General features: G+C 45.6%; 1 protein-coding gene across 1 annotated transcript; it reads right to left on the bottom strand.

The window, feature by feature from the left end:
- Positions 1 to 295: 295 nt before the first annotated feature.
- Positions 296 to 23,172, bottom strand: ZC2HC1B (zinc finger C2HC-type containing 1B). Its single transcript, XM_075595010.1, has 7 exons — positions 23,041 to 23,172; positions 20,538 to 20,599; positions 18,334 to 18,453; positions 8,609 to 8,744; positions 4,829 to 4,974; positions 1,257 to 1,374; positions 296 to 306 (listed from the first exon to the last, which is right to left on the bottom strand). The coding sequence occupies exons 1-7, from the start codon at positions 23,081 to 23,083 to the stop codon at positions 296 to 298; spliced, it is 636 nt and encodes a 211-aa protein (XP_075451125.1). The 5' UTR covers positions 23,084 to 23,172.
- Between the last annotated feature and the right edge of the window lie 152 nt (positions 23,173 to 23,324).

The following is a 23,324-nucleotide window of genomic DNA, read 5'->3' as shown; positions in this document are numbered from 1 at the left end:
CACTGCTGGATTAGAGGCACATTTCCTGAACAGGGGTAACTCCCCTGTTACACCCCCCCCATACTGTCGCCACACACACTTCCCCCCTGATACCCATACAAATCCACTCCCACCCACACAAAATACAACACACACACACAAAATGCAAAAAAATACTTACCCTGCTGGTGGTCTGAAGCTGCCGGCCCCTGCCCTCCCCAGCTCCTGCGGTTATCTCTCCAGCTGCGGGTATCCTGCCTCTCTCTCCCGCCAGTGTGTGCTGGAAGCTGGGCCCAGACATAAGTCTGGGCCAGCTTTAGATGCACACTGGTAAAAGAGAGAGGGGGGGGCGAGAGGCAGGATACCCACAGGAACTGGGGCTGGGACCAACTTCCAGCGCCAGCCGAGCCCCCCGCAGCCACCGTGCCTGGGACAGCTGTCCCAGCTCTTCCTCCCGCACCACCCCCTGTCGGCATGCATGTACCTATGCACCAAAACTTAGATTGTAAGCCCATCTGGGACTGTGTAAAACTCCCACAATGTGTGCTGCGTACTGCGCACTATACTGTAATTGTGAAGCACTTTGAGTCCCATTGGGAGAAAAGAGCCATATGAAATAAAGTTATAGAAAAAGGCTCGGGAGTGTTAGTATTCGTTACCAATGTATGCATAATTTTGTATATTATTTACATATCATGATGGATCTGTACTAGTGACTGATCAGCGAGCACCCACACATTATTATTTGTGTCTTTCTTATTTATTAGTGCATATTGTTCCTCTTTATATAGCTAAGGCTGCGTCCACTGTGCTGCTGACCGCGCTCATGCTTGAGTGGTGACGTAACCAACTCTCCAAGCATGAGCGTTCGGCTGTCCGGCAAATTTTTGCAGACGTGTCTAAGACATGCAAATGAGCATACAGGAATATTTCCATTTGCTATATATATATATATATATATATATATATATATATATATATATATATTTCTACAGTGCCATTCATGTGCATGGCGCTTTACAGGAGTAATACACGTAATATAATAGGAATAAGCGCTTCATACATAAAAGTAGACATTAGGAAAAGGACGTCCCTGCCCCAAAGAGCTTACAAAAATACGTTTCTAAATTCCTGCTAGGGTGGACCTCATTAATGATATCAGTATGTGTCAGTGTGACTAATGCATGCGGTTTCCCATATTACACTGCCTTGCATATTATGCTGTAACCCAGGGTACAGCGTCACATTCAGAATACTGCTGCACGTTACATCTTTACCTGTTCTAGTTTTGCATAGGTTGGACGTGGGCTGCGTCCTGCTACCATGTCCCGCCACGTTTGTATCCAACGCTGACGACATCTCTTTCCTCTGAGCTACTGGTGCCTGTGGATTACGCTAAAGGACCAATGTCAACATGTTAATTAGCTGGTCTTTGCCTAATGCACATATACCCAAAATTAAATGACCTGGGACCCCATCAGTCTTAGAGGCTCCTTCAACTACTGCACAAGTCTCCCTAGCACTAAAGGAGTTAATCTTTGCATATATCTTCCAACAGCCATACCACATCTAAACTCTCCATTTAAAAACGAATAAAGCAAGGTTCAAGATGGCAGATTTACTGGGAATTTCAACTTGGGTATCTATTGGCTAATTTTTTTGTACTATTTTAGTCCTTTCTTATTTGGGAGGTGAAACATCTGCACTTGATTCAGAACCAGCGTTTATTGATTGTTACTCCGGTTTAGTTCAAAGTTCTCGTCGCCTTATTGGTCCAGGAGAAATGTAGCTTTGTTGCAGGTTGTATTAACTCTTAGGGAACCTATTCAAGAATTCGTCATAGATTAAATTAGTGTACAAAGCTTTCATCATCTCATAGGTTTATCTGAAGGTACAATTGATATTTGAAAGTTCTCTACAATATCCTTTCATCTATGAAGAACCCTAGTATTTGACCCCTACAACGTGGTGCTTATTTAATAAGGTCTGATCATGCTGATTCAGCGCCACTACATGAAAACTCCCATTGACTTATTACCTAAACGTTTTACCAATGTAAAATAGATATGGGACAGCTGAGAATTCGCACTGGCACTGTTACAAGATGTTAATGTAAAATGAAAATGTTTTGCCATTGATGTACTTTATAGTTTTTCATAAATTTAGTTTAATTGAAGGTGTGACGTTTGTGCTAAACTTGTACATTCCACATGTTCTCTTGTGTAAGTATATAGCAATGTAGTTTTGCATCATCGTTATTGTAAGTGTGTGTGTGTATATGTATATACATACTCACACACACACACACACACACACACACACACACACACACGGTCCTCAGTTATCTGCCCGAATCCATCCCACAAACCGCCATCGGATTGCAGATCAATATTAATTTGCGGCGGTGAGCAATGGATAATCCATTCCAATGCATTATCTGGTGTCGGATAATCTGTTCAACGGATAATGGATCGATGCATAGCGAGGACAACCTATGTGTGTATGTGCAGTGTTCGACAAACCTATACATTTGCTCGCCCCGGGCGAGTGGATTTAACCCCCGGGCGAGTAAATATTGGCCCAAGCAGCACACGTTTGGTACTAGGTGGCGAGTAGATTTTTTTGGTGATTTGTCAACCACTGTGTATGTGTATATATAAATATATATATCAAATGGAAATCTTACTGTGTGCTCATTTGCATGTCTTAGACAAATCTGCAACACTGCCTTTTACCATTATCGCCCAGCATACAGTGCTTCCACTGCAGCAAGGGATTCTAGGAAATGATATGCAAATGAGCACACAGTGCCACCGTTTGCTTCAAATCCATTTTGACATGGACCCCTATAAGATTATGCTTGCTGCATTGCACAGCTTTTCAGCACAGCCTGGGTTAAACCTACCCACAGATAGTTGTTTCGACCTTTTGGGTCTTATCAGTGTGAGGCTGGTTATACTGGCTTTGTAATTTGAAGCTTGGTATAATCAAAAACAAATACTCAATACCGTTGTGTGGCTAACGAAATGCTTTTATTTGTGCGAGCTTTCGAGATACACTGATCTCTTCTTCCGGCGGTGTTACAATGAATAAAGCAAGAAAAGTTTTACTTTAAAACAGCCTGAAATGTTACCCCCCCCCTCCGCCCCCCTGTGCAGTATGTGATTTATGACTTTAGGTGTTAAATGGTCCCTGAATATTTGTGATAGATGAGTGTGTGTATGTATATGTGTGTATGTGTGTAAAATGTAAATAGACATTTATAAAGCGTCCACAGTGTATACAGCGCTTTACAAAAGGTGTGTAGAAGGGGAGTGTATACCAATGGTGTTCGTGGGTGTTGAAATGTAAGAGGCTGTTGCATCACAGGAAGGCCCCGCTTATCGGCGATCCGCTGATACGGCGGTACCGAGAAGAGGGCCGCCATGTCTGCGCATGCGCAGAACAGGGAAGTCAAGGGTCGCGCATGCGCAGAATGGCGGTTGCGCGCGCCGAACAGAGGTTGCACATCCGCAGAAGGGGGGGGAGGGGGGATTGATGGTTTGCGCATATTCAAAAAAATCGCCGGTTCCGCTTTACACCGATTTTTGCTTTGCGGCAGACCCATAGAATGGAACCTGTCGCATGCCCGGGGCCCTGCTGTACTATACATTTTTTTTAACTGCATATGATACACCCTGGCCATGTCGTTTATTGTATGTGTGTCACCCCATGTAAAATTTACAGTGAAACAGTGACAATTTGTAGAATCATATACGGTTTGTCTCCCTACATGGGTTATTATTATTAACGAAAATGAAAACCTTATAATCCTGTATGTGTTCCCTGCATAACATTCCCTTGATATATGAGAAGAAAGGGTCGGGGGTCGCCATGCGGCCATTGACTTCTCCCCTTTTTAGCACGTTGTACACAATATTACATGGAGGAGGGGTGGCCGCATGAGAGACATGTTGTCCGGTATATGTATTCACCCTTTGTGCAGTATCAGCAGAATTTGTTTAAGTAACTCATTTGTGCAATGTTACATTTTCCAATCCCCAACAACTGCAACCCCCTGACCTTGGTCACACATTATATTACGTCCCCTTTCTTATTGGCGGGCAAGTCGCCCGAGCCCTGCAGTCGGAGCGTTCCTTTAAGCTAACCACATAAACACAAGCCTCTAGGATATCAGAGCCAAGTAGTCGGCAGGATCCGAACCTGGCGGGGAGACCCCAATGGATTTCTAGTCCATCACCCTAACCACTCGGCCACGACTACAGATTTCAACACACCAGCACCATTGGTATACACTCCCCCTCCACACACACACACACCTTTTTTTAAAGCGCTGTATACACTGGGCGCTTTATAAATTTATATTTACACACATACACAAATCCACACACACACACCCATACACACTCTTACATCACAAACATTCAGGGACCATTTAACACGTAAAGTCATAAATCGCATACTGCACAGGGCGGAGGTGGGGGGAGGGAAAGGCCTCATCAACAGATAACATCCCAGGCTGTTTTAAACTAAAACTTCTCTTGCTTTATCCATTGTAACATCGCCAAAAGAAGAGATCAGTGTATCTCGAAAGCTCGTACAAATAAAAGTTTTTCGTTAGCCACAGAACGGTATTGAGTATTTGTTTTTGATTATTAAGCTTGGCTAACACAGTACAGATACCTCTACACACCACACCATATATATATATATATATATCCATCTATATATATATATATATATATATATGTGTATATATATATATATATATATATACACAAAGAGAAATAAGAACATGTCTAAGTTTTTAATGGGAGGATTCTTAAGAAATGTGAAATGAGCTTATTACCTGGGTAGCTAAACTCTGCCGTGTTGCTGAATATTTGGAAGGATTGGAGAAGGCATGACGGGCAGCCAGGTCCTTGCAGAAGACAATGTGCCGCTCTGCTGCAGTTTCATTAAACCTTCTCATGCAGTATGGACACTGGATGTAATCTGGCCATAACAAAGGATATTCCTTATTCTTCCCTACAAGTCTTTCCTTGCAGTTGAACTAGTACATACACATAATACCCTGTGAGAAAGGCTTTATCTGTCTGACAGTAAATTAACTGCAGGTGCCTTATACCAGGGGTACTCAACTCCAGACCCCCTCCCCAGCCCCCTCCCCCAGGTCAGGTTTTCAAGATAACCCAGCTTCAGCACAGGTGGCTCAATCACAGGCTCAGTCGAAGCAGTGAGCCACCTGTGCGGAAGCTGGGATTTCCTGAAATCCTGACCTGTTGAGGAGCGGGGGGGGGGGGGGTGGGGGCTTGAAGATTGTAATTTTGCACCCCTGCCTTATACATTTAATGGTAATTGGTACGTTTGAAAAACAAAAATCCTTGGTTTAAGAAGAATTATAGGCAAAAACTGGTAAATTCCGGGCATTATTGAAATCCCTGCTTTCCGGGAATTATCCAATCAGGAATGGGCCGGAATTTTTGGCACACTGCCAAGTTTTTCAGCCAATCAGCTTTCAGTTCACATTTACTAAGAGTATGATCAGGTCTCGGACAAGGGAGGTGATTGGACAGGAGGCACCAGCAAGACACGGACTCTTCCCCCATCCTGCCTGCAGAGAGCTCCGAGTGAGGGGAAAGGTTTGTATGTCTGTCTGCTGTGTGTTGTGTGTGTAGAAGAGGGCTGCAGAGTGTTTTGTTGGGGTGTGTGTGTGTCTCTTGTGCGTTATGTGGGTGTAGAGGGGGCTACAGAGAGTCTGTTCTGTTGGTGTGTCTGCTGTGTGTGTTTTGTGGGTGTAGAGTGGGGGGGAGGGCTGCAGTGTGTGTGTGTGTGTGTGTGTGTGTCTGTCTGTCTGTCTGTCTGTGTGTGTCTGTGTGTGTCTGTGTGTGTGTTTTGTAGGTGGACGAGGGGTGCAGAGTGTTTTGTGTGTGTGTTTGCAGTGTGTGGGTTTACAGGGGGGCTGCATTGGGTGTAGAGGGGGGCTGCTGGTGTGTGTTTTGTGGATGTAGAGGAGGCAGCAGTCTGTTTTATTGGTGTGTGTCTGCAGTGTGTTTTGTGGGTGTAGAGGGGGGCTGCAGTGTGTGGGTGTAAAGGGTGGAGGAGGGCTGCAGAGTGTGCGTGTGTCTGCGGTTTTACAAGGGTCTGCAGTGTGTGTTTGTAGAGGGGGATGCTGTGTGTGTGTGTTTTGTGAGTATAGAGGGTGGAGGAGGGCTGTCGTGTGTTGGTGGGACTGCAGAGTGTGTTTGTGTATATAGAGGGGGGGTTGCAGAGTGTTTTTGTGTGTATAGTGGGGGGGGGGCTGCAGTGTGGGGGGAGAGAGAGAGACAGGGAGGGTGAGACAGGGAGGGTGAGAGAGGGAGAGAGGGAGGGTGAGAGAGGGAGAGGGAGAGAGAGAGAGATACAATTTTCATTTAATAAACTTGCAGTAAAAGCAAAAGAATGTAGACCAGCGGTGCGCAAACTGGTGGGGGGCGCAGGGTTTACAGAGTCCCCACGCGCTTCCCGAAGGTGCTTAAATTAAGTGCCGGGGACGTGGCGAAGGCCTCTGTAGTCCTCACTTACCTTGGCTCCAGCGGCTTCTTAGACGCGCCGCCATGGCAAATGACGCCGCGGGGGACAATTAATGCTTGTATTGCAAATGCTTGTTTGGCGTGTTTTGATGTTTTTTATATGTAGTTTGCTTGTTTGATTAGAACTGTTTCTGCTCTAATAGACGGTTTAACCAGCGTCTATTGTGTGAAACTAATGCAATTGTTTGAGTGTCTCATGCCCAGGTGCAGTCCTTCCAATTAGATGGAACAACATCACCTAAATAAAGGTGACCGGCTCAAGCACATTCTACGCAAAAGCGCTTTTTATCTAAAGTGGAGAGGCCCATTCCAGATTCTTCTCCGTCAAAGTATTTTTCCTGGATCCATGTTACGCAAGTGCACCCACAGTCGCTTCAAGTTAAACCGCAACACAGGAGGGAAGGCCTAAAGACACAGCTATTTTCAGTTGGTGTTTTTGGGTCATAATAAAACCCGGCACTAACCAACGAGGAGAAAAGTTCATAGGCAGAAATCCGGACTTCAACACATGAACTTTGAACTTTTTAATAACCTTTTTTTCTTTACAAGTTTTATTATTTTTAATTATAATGTATATTCTATTAGGTTTGTATAAGCAGTGTACACACGAAGACGACAGGAATATTTTGTTTAGTAATATTTCTTTTGTTTTTATTGTCCTGTGTATAGCATAGATGCACACTCTTTTGTTATATAATAGAATCCTGGTAAACAAAGCCCATATCTTATGTGCAATGTAACCCAATGTACTATCCATACCCAATAGGTTGCACCCCAGGAACACGAGAGTTATATTTAACCCCTTGGGAAAAAGACAATATGTTATAAGATATTTGTAGAACCATATATAAGAAATTGGTTACGAAGGGGGTAGAAATACGAGTTTGCGCTAGGGAAGTTATTGACTCTATGATAGAAGGACAGATAGAGTATTACCCTGCAACTAGACCAGATTATGTTATTTGGGAAAAGTGGTTCCAGTGTTTAAAGATAGAAATGAGGGATGGGGTCCGTTGGGACTTGGTGGTTGGATTATTTCACTGGGACCGAAGTTAGCGAATGTTTTTGTATGTGTGTCTGTCATACTCATTATTCTCTTTGTATGTGTTATGTACAGCAAAATTTTGGTCCAAAAGTGTGTTGCAATTGCCCACCCAAGCTATGCCTCTTTTTTGTGATGAAGATGTCAGCAGTCACCCAGAAGAAGAGACCGAAGAAGAAATCAACTGGGACAATATAATTGCCAGAAAGGAATCAAGTTATGCACCATAGGACTGTTTTTTGGTCCAGCAGGACTGTGACAAGGAAAGGATCACTAGTCATCCATTTTGACCATGGCAGCCATTTTGTCTGGTCCGATATTTTGAGTAAATTAAGTATGTAGTATGTAAGATGTATGTGTTGTGCAGTCGCTCCTAGGAAATATTAACCCCCACCAACCCCCACTTATTCTCAAAAATAGAATTTGTCTGTTTTTCAAATAATGTCCAGCCTACCAAAGCAAAGAATATGAAATTGAAGGGCATTAACCATTAAAAGTAGCTCAGCTAAAAGAGTTGCCATTTCGCCACTTACTGCATAAACCCCACGGTCTTCTAGGGCTTATGTAGAGAGTCACAAGGATAAGACGTAGCATTATAGTACGTAACTCAGGCTTCTGCCTGTTTTATTTTGTACCCATAGGTGACTGCAGTTTCAACAGATACATGTTGGAGGCACTCAGCCATTAACCTTCAGTGTTTATTCTTACATTAGTGACACAATATGTTATACAGCCTGTCACTTTAAGGAAACGAAATCATAAAAGTAAAGCATATCCCTTTTAGGGAAACTAACTATACAGCAGCATAAGCCTCTCTACTTGTCACTGGCCAACTAACCTGGGTCCAAGTTTAAACAACACATTCCTGTTTAGGGTTACTATATACTTAATATTATCCACAGTCTTTAGGCACAGACATATACATTGATTTCTTATCTGATAGAAGGGGACAGCGTCCCAATAGATTGTCTCAATAGATTCTCTGCAATACTATAAGAAATTTTGTTAGTAAGACCTGCATTGATGGATGGAGGTGGTGGAGGAGGAAGAGGACGTCCCTCCCTCATGGCTGTTGTAGCTTGCTTTGCTGATCTGATAGCTGTGATGAACTCCTCGTGCTGGTCTCTCCATGAATACTTTCTTCCACTTTGCTGCGTGTGAAAAACACAAAGTTTAAAACTACTTCTTCTTGACTGGATAGCAGAGCATAGTAAAGGTAAGAAAACCCATTATCAGTGTGATTTTGAACATACAGTACAGATGCAGCCAGTTGTATCTACAACCTGCCACAGCACTAGTGCTGACCAAACGTGGAGCGTTCACGGCAAAGTGCATAGCATCGAGGAATGGCCCATAAGGATTAACACATTGGGGTCCCTGCTTCTGAATGGGACTTCCGCGTCATGACCCTTGTGACTGGAACATTTAAACATGCAGGAGATATCGGCACCTTATACCGGGGCTTGTAACTCTGGAAGCAGACTGATGCAGCCCGGTAGGATTCACACTGCGGGAGTCCCATTCAGAAGCAGGGACCCCTGCTGTGTTAATCCTGATAAGCCATTAGTCTGGTTAGCCTTAAGCCATTAGTCTGGTTGCGGAGATTCAGCATGGATGCAGTAATTCAGGCAGCTGACATCTATGGTTTCCTGGCAGACTAGGTGACCAACCACCTGGCTGCATCTGTATGAATATGCACACGTTTTTCTTTAAAGCAGCAATCCCCCCTCAGAAGCCTTATTTAGTTTAAATCGTATCATTTTAACCCTCCTTGCCCAGGCTCTAAAGGAGTTTACATTGAGTTAAACTATATACTGTACATGGCATTACTCAGTCTTTCATACCTATTCAGGGTGCTGGGTTGGAGCACGATGGGTATGGATATGCAGATAGATTAAGGATGGGCTCTTGGAACTTTTATAGTACAATAAGAGCTTTATTCACATCCGTTTATAAGGCTCGCCATACAAGGACATACTTCATGTTAGACTTATTAACTGGTGGCAAATCATAAAGTTACTCTGTGCTTCTTCCCCTGGTTGCTCTCGCTTCTAGGCAAGGAAGGTACTCATGCTTGTGTAACCCTCCCTGCCCGGCTCCTAGGAAGTCTACATCGGTGCGCAGTATTTGGCTACACAGCGTAAGCTATCTCACTTCAGGGTGCTAGATTCAGGTGGCTGGGAGATGAGGGAGCAAGGTTGAAAATGATGGGCACCATGAAGTTTTGTAGTACAACTCGGTCTTTATTCAGACACGGGGATACATCACACACATACTCAACTTAGTTGCGCGTTGCTTTCAATATTCTTGGTTACTCATTGAAACTGTGCTTCCCAAGGTGCCCTGTCTTAACACTCAAAGGTAGGTGCATTTACTTGGTTGCATTACTGTACTTGTATTGAACCGGGCCCCACTTGGTGTAATATCCATTGTACCCCATATACTTTGGGACGGTATTAGGATCCTAGCTGTTTCTGTGCATGTTAAGACTAGATTACATTCCCATACGAAGTCAAGGACTTTGTCTCGGCCTGTGTGGTGTGCGCACAAACCAAGGTGCCACGAACTCTGCCATGTGGGCTCTTCCCATTCCATCCCATCCATTCCAGCTTGAACTTCCTCCATCACTCAAGATTCCCTTCACCTTCCATGTCTCCTTGCTGAAACCGGCCAACTGGAACAGTTTTTCCAGGACTCTACCCCTTCCCGCTCCAATTTTTGTGGACGGTCAACTGGAGTATGGTGTCCACAAGATCATTAGTCCCGTATCTCTAGAGGGTCCCTCCAGTACCTGATCGACAGGAAGGGGTACGGCCCTGAAAAGAGGAGTTGGGTCAAAGGCATACGGTGTCCACGCTCCTGCCTTGGTTAAGAACTTCCATCAGGCCTTTCCTATTTCGGAATAGGGGACCTCTGACAGCTCTGTGTAAATCAGATTGTGTCTGTAACAAGTTGCTGTTGCTGAAATAATATAAAGCAGGGGTGGCCAACTCCAGTCCTCAAGGGCCACCAACAGCCCAGCTTTTCAGGATATCAAAATGTCTGAGTCACTGATTAAGCCACCTCTGTTGAAGCAGGAAAATCCTGAAAACCTGAACTGTTGGTGGTCCTTGAGGATTGGTGTTGGCCACCCGTGGTATAAAGTGTTGTATGTTACCACTGCTTTCTTGTGATTGAGCAAACTCCTCACAGAAAAATACCCAACAGATATGTTACTATGAGGATCAGCGTAAGGTCCCGCCCCCGTCACGCATCTCGCGTCATCACCAATGATGCGCGTCAGCCACAACCTGCCCCCAGGCACCGCGTTGCTGGAAGGGCAGGGACCGTCCCCAGGCTCCACCCTCGTGACGCATCCCACGACGTTACAGGTGACGCATGTCAGCCACAGCCTGCGCACAGGTGCTGCGCCGCTAGCAAGAGTGACACCGCAGGGCCCGTCTCCAGGCCCCACCTCCGTGATGACATGGGCAGCGCACAGCGTACGCGAAATATGTGCAGATACCGCACGGACACAGGCACTGAAGACTTGGCAAATTGGCTGAGCATAAACTTTTCACTTATGTGCTTACCTCCTTGCTTCCTGTTGCCTTGCCATGTTGTTCCTTGTATTTTGACCTCAGCTTGCACCCGTACTCCCGACTTCTCTGACCTCTGGACCACTGCTACAGACTCAACTATTCTTCCCTCTGTAGCCATGTGTAAAATTTGTGTACATATCTTTCTCATGCTGTGCAGTAATCCCTGTAAAGTGGGCAGGTTTGCCAGTAGTCATCATGGAGGTTTGCCCTCAATCTCTGTGATGTGTAAGATTGTAGCAAAGGAAGTGACAGCATGCTCTGTGTCCACTGTTAGTGACACGGAGGTGGGTCTTTCTGGAGCTTATTTATTGTACAGTACTGCCAAAAGTTAGTAGTTCAGATGAGGAGTCAGACACTGCAAGTGTCTGGGGCAACAGCTGCAAGTCTGTGCAGCTTAAGTGCAAGTGACAAGCTGATCACACACTGTGTCCAGGGCTCTGGCACAGCTGGTAGTATCCCTTAGGGGAGAGGTGGAAAAGACCAATCTGATTAGAGTACAGAATCAAGAAGGAACCTTTCCCAAGATGGTCAACCTGATAATGTGCGGCTAAGTGTCGGCCGCTATGATGGGCAGTCTGCCAGATACTATGCAAATAAAGATGCCCTTGTTCAAGAGACCCTTCTTGTCTGAGACTGGAGTTATTCAGCAAGAAGATGCACCCAGGAGTTCTCTTCCAGAAACTCCTCCCTGCTATCATGGGGATTTGGAAGAGATGGAGGCTGCTGTACTAACTGTGAGTAGAACTCAGCACACTACCTCAGACGCCTGTCATGGTGAAATTCCCATTACCAACGAGCGGGAGACTCAGGAGTCCTGTTGCCAGCAGGTGCACCACATCACACAGACATGTAACTGGGGCAGTTTCTCACATATGGGGTCAGGATCAGAAGGGCCCAGGGAAACACCGTTACAATTGGAGGCGCTGCTGAGATACCTATAGTCAGGACAGGCTTTTGCTAGGCACACTGGGAAACAGGAGAATGTATGCTGCCAGGAAGTGCTGTGGAAGTGACGGGACTTAGGGGTAGTCAGGAGCGTGACGGCCCGCTCGCAAAGTACACCCTAGGGCCTTGAATGGAATAAAGTGGGTCTGGAGACAGGGCTATAGCTGTTCTAGTCACCTTGAGGCAGCTAGTCGTAGGATGCCTGAGGGGATAGCCTGGTTAACATGGGTCAGGAATTCCTGAGAGGGTCTGCGCTAGGTGTAGCCAAGAGTAGGTTGACGCCCCAAGTACTGCATGGAAAAGCCAGAGTACCCTAGCCAGTAACCAGACCACTTACCACAGAGCACATACTGGAGGAAAACAGATACAGCATACAGAGAGAGAATGAGCCTAGCCTGAGGTAGTGCATACATGAGTAAGAAACACACGAGATAAATGGAGAGGTGCAGTGGCATTCTTTATTGCATCGAAATGGCGACTGCCCAGCAGAGAGGAGCACCATGTGCGATTGCAGAAAGAAAGAAAAAATGGCGACCGCAAGTGATGTTCCGCGTGGTGCGGAGAGTCCAAGATAGCGGCTTGCGTCTGATGGAGAGTGCGCACATGGGGTGTGTACCACTGAGGAACAGACTACCGAAGGGACTTTTGCTAGTCTGTTATGGAGTGGCGCTAAAGCAGTGGCTGCACCGTTTTTGTCCTGCCTAGGATCCCGGGGTGCTACCCTGGAGGAAAGTGTTGAGAACATTGCTATTATGTATGGAAATAGTGGAGTATCTGATTACTAGACGGCGACCCATACACAAACTACCTCAGCTGCTAATGTGAATGGCCGTGTAATCCAAGATGGCGGTTCCCGCTTCCCTGGGAGACCGTGTGAAGAAAATTTTGCAAACAGTGCTGTTGCAAGAAGTTGGCCGGGAGAGGCGCGAAATAGAGAACCCCACCCTGCTAGGGGAAGTGGCGCGAAAGCTGTGGCCGCTCCCTCCTGGACTGTGACAGGCTCAGAGCCAATTCTGGGTCACCAAGTGAACCTGTGGGACCCTCCTCTAATATCTACCAGGGGGAGGGGTCCCTGTATCTGCCAATTGAGAATGGAGCTAGATGAGGGAGGAGCTGGATGTGCGCTTCCTGCCCCTCAGTTGCGAGGAGCTGGTGAACAGGAGAGACTGCTGTGCCGAGTATCTCCCTTAACCAGTGCGACTAAGAGTGCAATGGACATTGCTGTACACCCCTACCTATTGCCAGGAGGCTTCCTGGTAGTGAAAGCAGGTGAAAAAGAGACCCTGCAGTGCCTGTGCATGCAATGCAGGTTACCCGGCGGAGAAGCCAGCACCACTGCAAGATGCCCCCAGTGTGGCATACACTATCTATGGGCCGTGGAGTCATTTGTGCCTGGGCACGCCGCGGAGGCGGGAGGAGAGACAGCCAAGCTGATGGCTGGAGCCTCGCCCAGAGTGAAAGCGGAGAAGGCTGATCCCGGAGAATGGGGATCCCTGCTGATGGTGGCACCTGGAAAGAGTGAGATTGGGGCCTGCAACCGCAGCGAGAAGCCGGAACCTCGCTGTCGGTCCCAGGCGGAGGTACCGCTACCAGCATCGGAGTCTGTCGCGTCGGACGACGAGCAAGGGAGCCCGACATCGGTGGTGATGCGCCTACCGGCGGACCACTACAGCGGTGCTGAAAAAGAGCAAGCCCTTACCTGCGATGTGGAGGAGCTGAGTCTCGAGAGTCCGCAACAACCTGCGCGGATGCGACCGGAGCGGATGAGTCCCACGGCCGTGGCGACTCCCAGCGTGAAAGGAGAAGAGGACCTCATCGCAAGCCAGAGGAGTGGTGAGTTACCCTCTTACTCCCCTCAGGCTCCAATGGAGGCGACGGAGAAGGAAGCCCAGCCAAGGCCCAAGCGGAGCAGCGGAACGAACCATCGCGATCGGCGCCGGATGTCGTACTGGAGGAAGAGGTTCCGGTGGGGGACCCCACCCAAGATGGCGCATCGTCCCGCGAAATCAATGACATCACTTCCGGCGGACACAGCGGAGCCAGCTGGAAGCAACCAGCGTCACCGCGACCACCGTGCAGCACTGGGCTGCCAGAAGAAGAGGTGGCCAGGTACCGGCAGACCCTGCGGAGTCTTGGAAAGCAGAAGATGGGTGAGCCTGACTTGCCCAGCGCTGGCACCGGCCGGGGTATTGCCAAACTACAGATCGTGGTACCGCATCGCCAGCACACTTCCCACTTTGCCCTGCACCCGGCCATTGCCCAAACCCCTGCCCCGTCACGTCTTCCTCTGGGTCCCTTTCTAGCCAAGGGTGGTCTGGGGAGTCACGGGACGCATCAGAGGACAGGACTGGGTCAACCATGGACTGGGGGGAATGCTTTATGTCCGATGAGGGATCGGGGAGGGAAATGATTCCATCTGGGACATCTTCAAGAATGAGTCCTACTAATTGTGATACTAATGGAGGGGTAGGCCTAAACGTATTGGGTCGGCCTCTAGGTCTACTGGCACATCAGGTGTCTCTTCTGGGGGAGAGCCGGAGGAAAGTGAGATAGCAGTGTCCGTGAGAGAGCAGGCTGTAGAGCAGGAAACCAAGTGGTGGGCTCCCATGTTTGAGGGGTATGAAGCTTGGCTGGATCGTACTCGATTCATATTGATGAGGAGAAGTAGTTGACCACTGGTGGGATGTGGGCGAATACTCCGAGGAGGAACGCCTGGAAGAGTTAAGGAGACGATGGTATGAAATTCAAAAGGGCCTAGTTACTCCAAGGGGGTCCTCTATTTTATATGATGTGATTGCCCCTGAAGAGCCCTTGTCGTGGGTACTGCCAGGCAGGGCAGGAAATAAAAAGTTAATCAGAATCAGCAGGGCTGAGAGGGCCATAGTTGCATGCTACAAACGGTCCCATGGTCTAGAATACCCCTATGTACCAGAACCTCTTGTGCAGGAAATAGAGGACAATAGGGATGCTTGGTTGAGGGAGTCTATAGAGGACTACATCAAATCTAAGTCGAGCCATATTGAGCATAGGACAGAGGAAAGGATCTGCTACCTCATGAGGGTATGGAGTGTTGGGCGCAACATATACATGTACAAAATGGAGTACAGGCCAGAGAATGGACAGCCTAGATGTTACAGCATATCAGTGCTAGATGCTAATGGGAGGGAGGTGAAAAAGCCTGATCCCAGGCATTACTACTGAGGCTTAAATTCTCCTAAGGAGTAGTTCATGTGTAGTTTTGGAAGTCATGATGTTAATATGTACAGGTGGGAAGATGTATACTAATGTATATTGTTTATGTTTTGCTGTTGCCTCTGAAGGAAGGTTCCGCAAATTTAGGTCCAAGAGGGGACGTTGGATTCCACCAGGGGGAGATTGTAGCCATGTATAAAATTGGTGTACATATCTCTCTCATGCTGTGCAGTAATCCCTGTAAAGTGGACAGGTTTGCCAGTAGTCATCATGGAGGTTTGCCCTCAACCCCTGTGATGTGTACTGTAAGATTGTAGCAAAGGAAGTGACAGCATGCTCTGTGTCCACTGTTAATGACACAGAGGTGGATCTTTCTGGAGCTTATATATTGTACAGTACTGCCAAAAGTTAGTAGTTCAGATTAGGAGTCAGACACTGCAAGTGTCTGGGGCAAGAGCTGCAAGCCTGTGCAGCTTAAGTGCAAGTGACAAGCTGATCACACACTGTGTCCAGGGCTCTGGCACAGCTGGTAGTATCCCTTAGGGGAGAGGTGGAAAAGACAAATCTGATTAGAGTACAGAATTAAGAAGGAACCTTTCCCAAGATGGTCAACCTGATAATGTGCGGCTAAGTGTCGGCCGCTATGATGGGCAGTCTGCCAGATACTATGCAAATAAAGATGCCCATTGTTCAAGAGACCCTTCTTGTCTGAGACTGGAGTTATTCAGCAAGAAGATGCCCCCAGGAGTTCTCTTCCAGAAACTCCTCCCTGCTATCGTGGGGATTTGGAAGAGATAGAGGCGCTGTACCAACTGTGAGTAGAACTCAGCACACTACCTCAGACGCCTGTCATGGTGAAATTCCCATTACCAACGAGCGGGAGACTCAGCAGTCCTGTTGCCAGCAGGTGCACCACATCACACAGACATGTAACTGGGGCAGTTTCTCACATATGGGGTCAGGATCAGAAGGGCCCAGGGAAACACCGTTACACCTCTCTACCAATAGACTCTGGCACCGCATCAACGAATATCCGATCTCTCCTCTCCTTGACCACGGCAAGTACCTAGACCACTCTGATCTCTCCTACCCTGACCCGGCTACACGACTACCAGTCTGCACTCCGAACGTGCTTGCTCGGTTGTTGTCGGAGGCTATCAATATCCCCACCTCAGCCTCGCAGTTCCGCCTTGTGTGTGGTGAGCAGTCGTGACCGTTTATTAACTTTGTGATGCCTGATTTTCTTCAGATACACATCTGAAGGAAAGAATTTGGAGTTCTGAAAGCAGCACTCCCACCTGCCCATTTGTGTACCTGATATCTATATCAGAACATAGTGGCTGCGCAGTCACACATATATATCTCACTGTGAGGGTGGGGAACATTGAGTGTGGATACTGGACACGGTGTGGGTACACGGGGAGGGGGTCGCGTCCTGCGAGACGCAGTAGCATAGTGTCTCCTCTAGGGAGGGACACCTGTTGATTATATGCAAGGTTATGGTTGTGTTAGTAAAGTCATTGGTTATTTTACATGCTGTGTGTGTAGAGTGATATACATTATTGTCCTGCGAGGAACAACTTCCACTCTGCTGGGAGCCATCGCAGGTGGAGGCGCTGCACCAAGTAAGAGGTTATTATTATTCATACGAGTCGCCCCAGGCTCTCCGTGGCGGAGGCTTAGGCCCTGCGAGCCAACAGGTTACACAGCATTGGTAGCGTACTGTATTCGATAAGAAGCAGGGCTACATAACATTGGTGGAATTGCAGCTCTAAAGCTTAAAGCACTACATCAAAGAAGAGTGGTAATGTGCAAGATCTTGTAGAGAAATGACAGATGAGCCAGCATAGAATAAACTACATATTTCAATCTGCACCAGCACCACTTTCTGAATGTATACACTTATTTTGTTGTTAGTGATTACTGTATTAAGACTCTGATTTTGTGACGGACCAGTCACCCGCATGTCACATATACTATAACTAGACGTAGTGTTTGCTGAGTGGCTATATTTCACTCAACTCCAAAAAATTCAACATACAGTATATATGATCTGTGAGGCTTAATAATTTTTAATAAAAAGTTACTGTAGAACAAAGCTAAACAAAACATTGGACTATGTATTGTAATCATGTTTATGTTTATTAGCATAAGAAATGTTGTTATACATGGGCTTTCAAAACTAGAAAAAAAGCCCTCTTTGCAACAAAAAAAAAAAGGAGTTGGATAGGCATTGACTAAATAGCAATGGTTGTTGTAAGGATTCTGCCTGATCCGTACCGGGTTTTGCTACAGTTCGGGTTATCCAGGTTGCCTTCCCTTTTTCCTCAGTTCGGCCATTTTGGTTACTGGCAGCCTGCTATATAAGGCTTCAGTTCCAATGGGAGTCGCCGAGCAAAGTTCTACGTTTTGCCGCTTCTGTCGGTCTTCGCTGTCACGCCTTTCCCTGTTGTCTGTTTGGATTCTTTTGTTGCTGACCCCAGGCCGTGACCCTGACCTTTTGCCTGTTGCTTGGACTTTGCACCACTGCCGCCAGCCCTGACCTCTGCCTGCTTACTGACGACGGATACTCTAACAGGACTCTGTCCTTGGGCTCTGGTCAGTTATTCTGCATTCCTACCTCAGCCCTGTGTGTCCGCTTCTTGATTGGAGACGAACACCGTCACAGATGTATCGAATTGTAAATGGTAAGCTGCTTCAGTTCTTATATCGTATGTACAGAATAACTGTTGTCACCAAGCTTGTGTGTGGTCACAACAGACTACAAATAAGAAGATCTACCAAGAGTTTTCCACTGACTGCAAAGAATACAGTTTTCCCCAGTACCAATGCTGCTCCTAACTTTTATACTACTGGAATAGACACACTATAAGTAAAGAACAATTCGCTGATTCTGTTTGGAGAATCCTACAAACTCAGGGTGACGCATTTCTGTGCTGTTAAAATGTATGAACAAATATAAGTAACTTCAGTACTGAGGGGATATTTCCTGATGGTCAATGTGCTGCTATGACAATAATACCTTGCTCACACCTGTCACCTTCTTCGTTACAGGACCATAGCTCTCTGCTCGCTGTTTGAATGAATTAAATTGTACGCACTTCCTCTTGGAGAATTTTCGGCATATTGGTACATGTCTTAACTAGAAACAAAAGAGATGATTGTAATTATATACTATCCTACTGAGTGTCAACTGATAGGGAAATCAACTTTAGGCCAGTGCAGGTTATTGCTTCAATTTCTCGAGCATTTTAACACTGGACTTAAGACCTTTCATACTTGGGTTTACAAATACTAGAATGAAACGCTTCCAGGTTCTGTTGCAAAGGATCCTGGGTATACAGCTGGGATGCAGCTGCAGATTGGAATTTGGGGAAACTATTAAAAATCAGGTGAGTGTCGACATTTTACGATAAACAAATAAAGGGGTTCATTTAAAAATCATTAGTCATGGGTAGTGCCAAGCATCTAATAATGAACTGTTTTCATTTTGAAGACAAGGCAAATATTTAGTCCAGCTTTGCAGTCGAGAGATCGTTATCACAGCATCTTATTCGCAGTGGTAGCTTGATGACACACAGGCTGAGGCAGGTTTGATAAGAGACTAGCAAAGATTTTCACCTTTTAATAAGACTAGCCAGGCCTTCAAGGGTGAAATAAGAAATATAAGAATGAATAGAAAAATAATAAGGACGTTAGTCATCCACACAAACGTTGAAGAGAGTTCACAAAGGAGTAATAGTAAAATAACAAAAGCAGAGATCTCACACCTGTTATCCCACTCTCCCCACCCCCTTTTTTTTGTTTGTTTGTTTACAAACAGATAACATGTTACAATTTTGATAAGAATATTTTTATTCCACGTTTGAAATTTCTGAATATGCAATGTTTTATTTGATATGAAAAATTCAATAAAAATTTGAAGTTGAAAAAAAAAAAAAAAAAAAAAAAAAAAAAAAGAGACTAGCAGAGATAAAAGACCATATTTATTAAGCAGTGCTGTTACACCTTCTCGGTGACAGTTGACACCTTATGCCCCATTGAAGTGAATGGCTTGGAACATTGGTGGGTAACAGGCGACCCGCTTGTACATAACGCTGAGAAGCAACTTCCCTGTGCTGAAGAACATTTCTGAATCCCATTCATTTGAATGTAGCAGAACACAGAACTAGGAAAGTCATTCTTACCAGGTATTTGAACACCTTACTGAAAATGAAAATACAGAACTGAAAGCCCTACTTTCTGCATGGTTGTGTAAATGGGAGAAGACGCCTCACAAGGAGGAAACACGCGATGCACCGCCGTCAGAACAAATGGAAGGCTGGTCAGCTGACTGTGAAAAAAACTTTATTGCTCCCAATGTAGAGCTAGCACACTTTGACGCGTTTCAGCCAATTGGCCTTTGTCAAAAAGTGAATAGCAGCTCACAGACCGCACATGATATAGCGTGTTCAATCATCTACACCTGTCACTCCCTCGTCACCAAGGTGAAGAGCCGGTGTGTGATGAACACAGAAATATCCACTATGTATATATGTTTTTAACTCACTCAATGTGTTAGTGGATATTTCTGTGTTCATCACACACCGGCTCTTCACCTTGGTGACGAGGGAGTGACAGGTGTAGATGATTGAACACGCTATATCATGTGCGGTCTGTGAGCTGCTATTCACTTTTTGACAAAGGCCAATTGGCTGAAACGCGTCAAAGTGTGCTAGCTCTACATTGGGAGCAATAAAGTTTTTTTCACAGTCAGCTGACCAGCCTTCCATTTGTTCTGACGGCGGTGCATCGCGTGTTTCCTCCTTGTGAGGCGTCTTCTCCTATCTGCCATTTTTCGGTCGCACGCCGGGTTGCTGGAGCAGAGACCACTCAACACACCGCCGGTCATTGACCGCCCTCACGACGGACGAGTCGTTCGAGGGTTGGCGGTGCTACACACCGGGACATCCATCACGGGCACGGCATCCACAGCTGGTCAAGGGTGAGTCTCATAACATTTTATTATAGTGCTCTTGGGGAGCCACATCATTGCTAGAGACCCTGGCGCCCTGTCAGCTTTGCCCTATGCCTACAACTTATACTTGGAAGAGACATTTCTCCAGCAACTTTTACACATTTCTGAGCACCTATATTGGTGCATCCCTGCACCTATGTTTTTCCTGGTTGTGTAAATGGAAAGAGATGGCAGTTAGGAATCCAGGGTTCAATGTAACATATTATTACCAACACGTCTTCCGCAAAAGTTCTACCACAGGTCTTGCAAGGCTGCAAAATCTGTTCCTCATCTGCATACAAAACAAAAGAGAAATCATAGAGCAGCCACTTCACCATAAATCTGTCATTAATGTTATACTAATAGTTCACAGTCCCATAGAGGAAAAATAATGTTTTTTTTACCTTTTGTGCTTTAAGAAGAGCTCAATCAGTAGATGTTATGTCTACCAGATAATAGTGGTATACAGTAGTGACCACCTCAAGGAAGAGATTCACATAATGGCAGGCACTGTCACCAACAAGTCTTTGCCTTTTAACTGTGTGTAAGGGAGTGAAGAGGTTTGCAAGCATCAGGAGACTGCACTGGTGTCGGGTTTCATGCACGTGATGTGGGAAACTCCTGATTGAACAGGTATAAAAGGCAGGAAATGAGAACCTGTCAGTGTCCCTGTTGAAGGCTCTGTGAGAGGATCACAGACAACAGAGCTCACGCCCACAGGGATCCAGGCTTGTTGACCAGATGATTTTGTCTGGCAACAGTGGGGATCCCAAAGCCCTACACAGGAAAGAAGCCTGCACAGATAGGGCAAAATGACTTACTCTGAGCAGCAGGATTTCACCACCTATGTCTAAAGTGCCCAGAGAAATTGGGACACAAGACCAGAACCACAGATAAGACTTTCTATATTGTTCCTTGTCATGTTAATATTGTTTGGGTTTGGTAATCAGCTTAGCTGGCGACTCAGTAAGAAAGGGCCGGAGAAACGTTTATTTAGTTTCCCTAAAGGGAATAGGTGTTTCTTTTATGACTTATGTTTTGCCTTAAAGGGGCAGTAGCACCAATGTTTTAGTGGTTTTTGTGGAGAATAAAAGCACTCAATGATTGGTTTACCCTAAAAATTGCATGTGTGGAATCTTTTCTGACCTGGCCTACAGGTTTTAACACGCCTTTGTCAATGAATACCTTAAGCGCTTATTCTATAAAGTGCAAGAGAGACGATTCAGCACTATCGCAATGGGCGTTTCCATGAGTTATTGTCCTGATCGGCATTATCACAGTTGAATTGACAAGCCTCCGTTACTAAATAGTGCTAGATTTGAGCACCCATTAAGATCAATGGGATTGTGAGTTAATGTTCAGTAAGGCTTAGTAACTTCAGGCCCTAATGTGCTAATTTTACCCATGGTTTTCTGAATGGGGATGGACACTTTAGTGTCATTTGTCTATCTTTACTTTCAAAACCGACCTAATTCTCTACTGCACTTTTATGTGCTGGTATGTAAATGTATAATGATCTATACAACGGTATAATGTATGTGTACGAGGTGGTGTAATAACTATGACACACAAAATATAATCAGAACTGCTTCAGACAATAATATACTGTATATATTCATGAGCTTCTCCCTGGTTGGAAGATTCCCTGCTTTTATCCCCTTTGGTGCCGGCAGGTCCTGAATGGGAACCACAGGCCCCTTTGACAGGGTTAGTAACTTGAACAGTGCACTCAAATAAATCAATCAGCACTGCTGCATTGATAACAAGATGCGGGATAGCGAAGATGCAATACTGTACAATCTTCCTTTCTTTAAAAAATCGATTTGTGAAGGTGACAGAATTGATATTGTGAAAATATACTCCATATGCAAATAAGTCACACACTCTGAATCCCTGTGTACAGGTCTTTGCCATAAATATACAGCATTTGTGCATTTTCACATCCACATTGACTGCTAGAAATGGCCTACAGTCTAGGCCATTTCTAGCCGTCAATGTGGATGTTAAAATGCACAGGCCCATTGTGCCAACATTGCAGGTCTTTCTAACAGAGAAGAGATAATATTGATCATTCTGCATGTAGTTGCTGAATCCCAATTAGATTCAATGACAAGAATACATTACTCCCAAATAGCCTTAAGGGCCATACCTACCAAGCAGTCTTTGACTTCAATGGACTGTAAGGTGTCTTTGAGCCCCACAAAATGTCTCGTGGCAAAAGACTGCTTGGTAAATATAACCTTAAAACTGTAAGTGCTGGAGTTGCTTGCTTATGAAAGCCCTTCTAGCAATTAACAGGTTAAAAATAATCATCTCAGTACCACCTCACTTACTTTTAACTCCAAAGAAATAATGTCTACCCAAACTATAATCTGTTTTCTTTTTGGTGGTGAGGGGGGAAGAGGGAGAGGCTGAGCTATGTTTTGTAAATGTATTTCAAAACAGACATGCCTGTGTCTATAGGTAATACCATCTCCATTTCCACCTAATAATACAATCCGCATAAAATCAAAGTCCCGAATAACATCACAATGGAACACTTATGACATCGCTCACTCTATATCGGTATGCAGTGAAGAGCCTTGCATTGCAACGGGTACTGCTAAGGAAGTGTTGGTCATTCTTCTTGGCTAACCCTATGACCAACTTAAGTGTATCTAAAAGATATATCCTATTACATGAGTAGTGGAAGTCCATATCTACATCCTTTTTTAGTCAGGTTATAGTAGTCACCTGTTTTTTCCGGCGCATTCTTGACAGCAGGTTTCAAACTCATGTCCCCAGGCAAAGCTGTTACCTGATGTATCCTGCTCCTAGATACCTGTATATTTCAGGTGACATGGGGAACCACATGCTTATTCAACAATAATACACGTGTGCAGCAGAAAACTCAGCAGCCAATAACCTAATAATGAATGATTGTGACATCTGGCAGTATGCAGAAAAACTAAGGTACAGTAAAGTTTCTGAAGTGACAATTCAGATGAAGAATAAAGATGAGCTATCTTTCTAGGAGG

Source organism: Ascaphus truei, chromosome 4 (genome assembly GCF_040206685.1).
Source record: "Ascaphus truei isolate aAscTru1 chromosome 4, aAscTru1.hap1, whole genome shotgun sequence".
Classification (NCBI taxonomy): domain Eukaryota; kingdom Metazoa; phylum Chordata; class Amphibia; order Anura; family Ascaphidae; genus Ascaphus; species Ascaphus truei.
This window is presented reverse-complemented; position numbering and strand designations above follow the sequence as displayed.

What these genes read in the sequence shown, in the direction of transcription:
- ZC2HC1B (XM_075595010.1), bottom strand. Translation starts at nt 23,083, where the DNA reads ATGAGTTTGAAACCTGCTGTCAAGAATGCGCCGGAAAAAACAG. An exon ending in CTTTTGCGGAAGACGTGTTG is followed by an intron (nt 18,454 to 20,537) that starts GTAATAATATGT and finishes TTTTGTTTCTAG; the next exon opens with TTAAGACATGTACCAATATG. An exon ending in AGGTGACAGGTGTGAGCAAG is followed by an intron (nt 8,745 to 18,333) that starts GTATTATTGTCA and finishes TTTCACACGCAG; the next exon opens with CAAAGTGGAAGAAAGTATTC.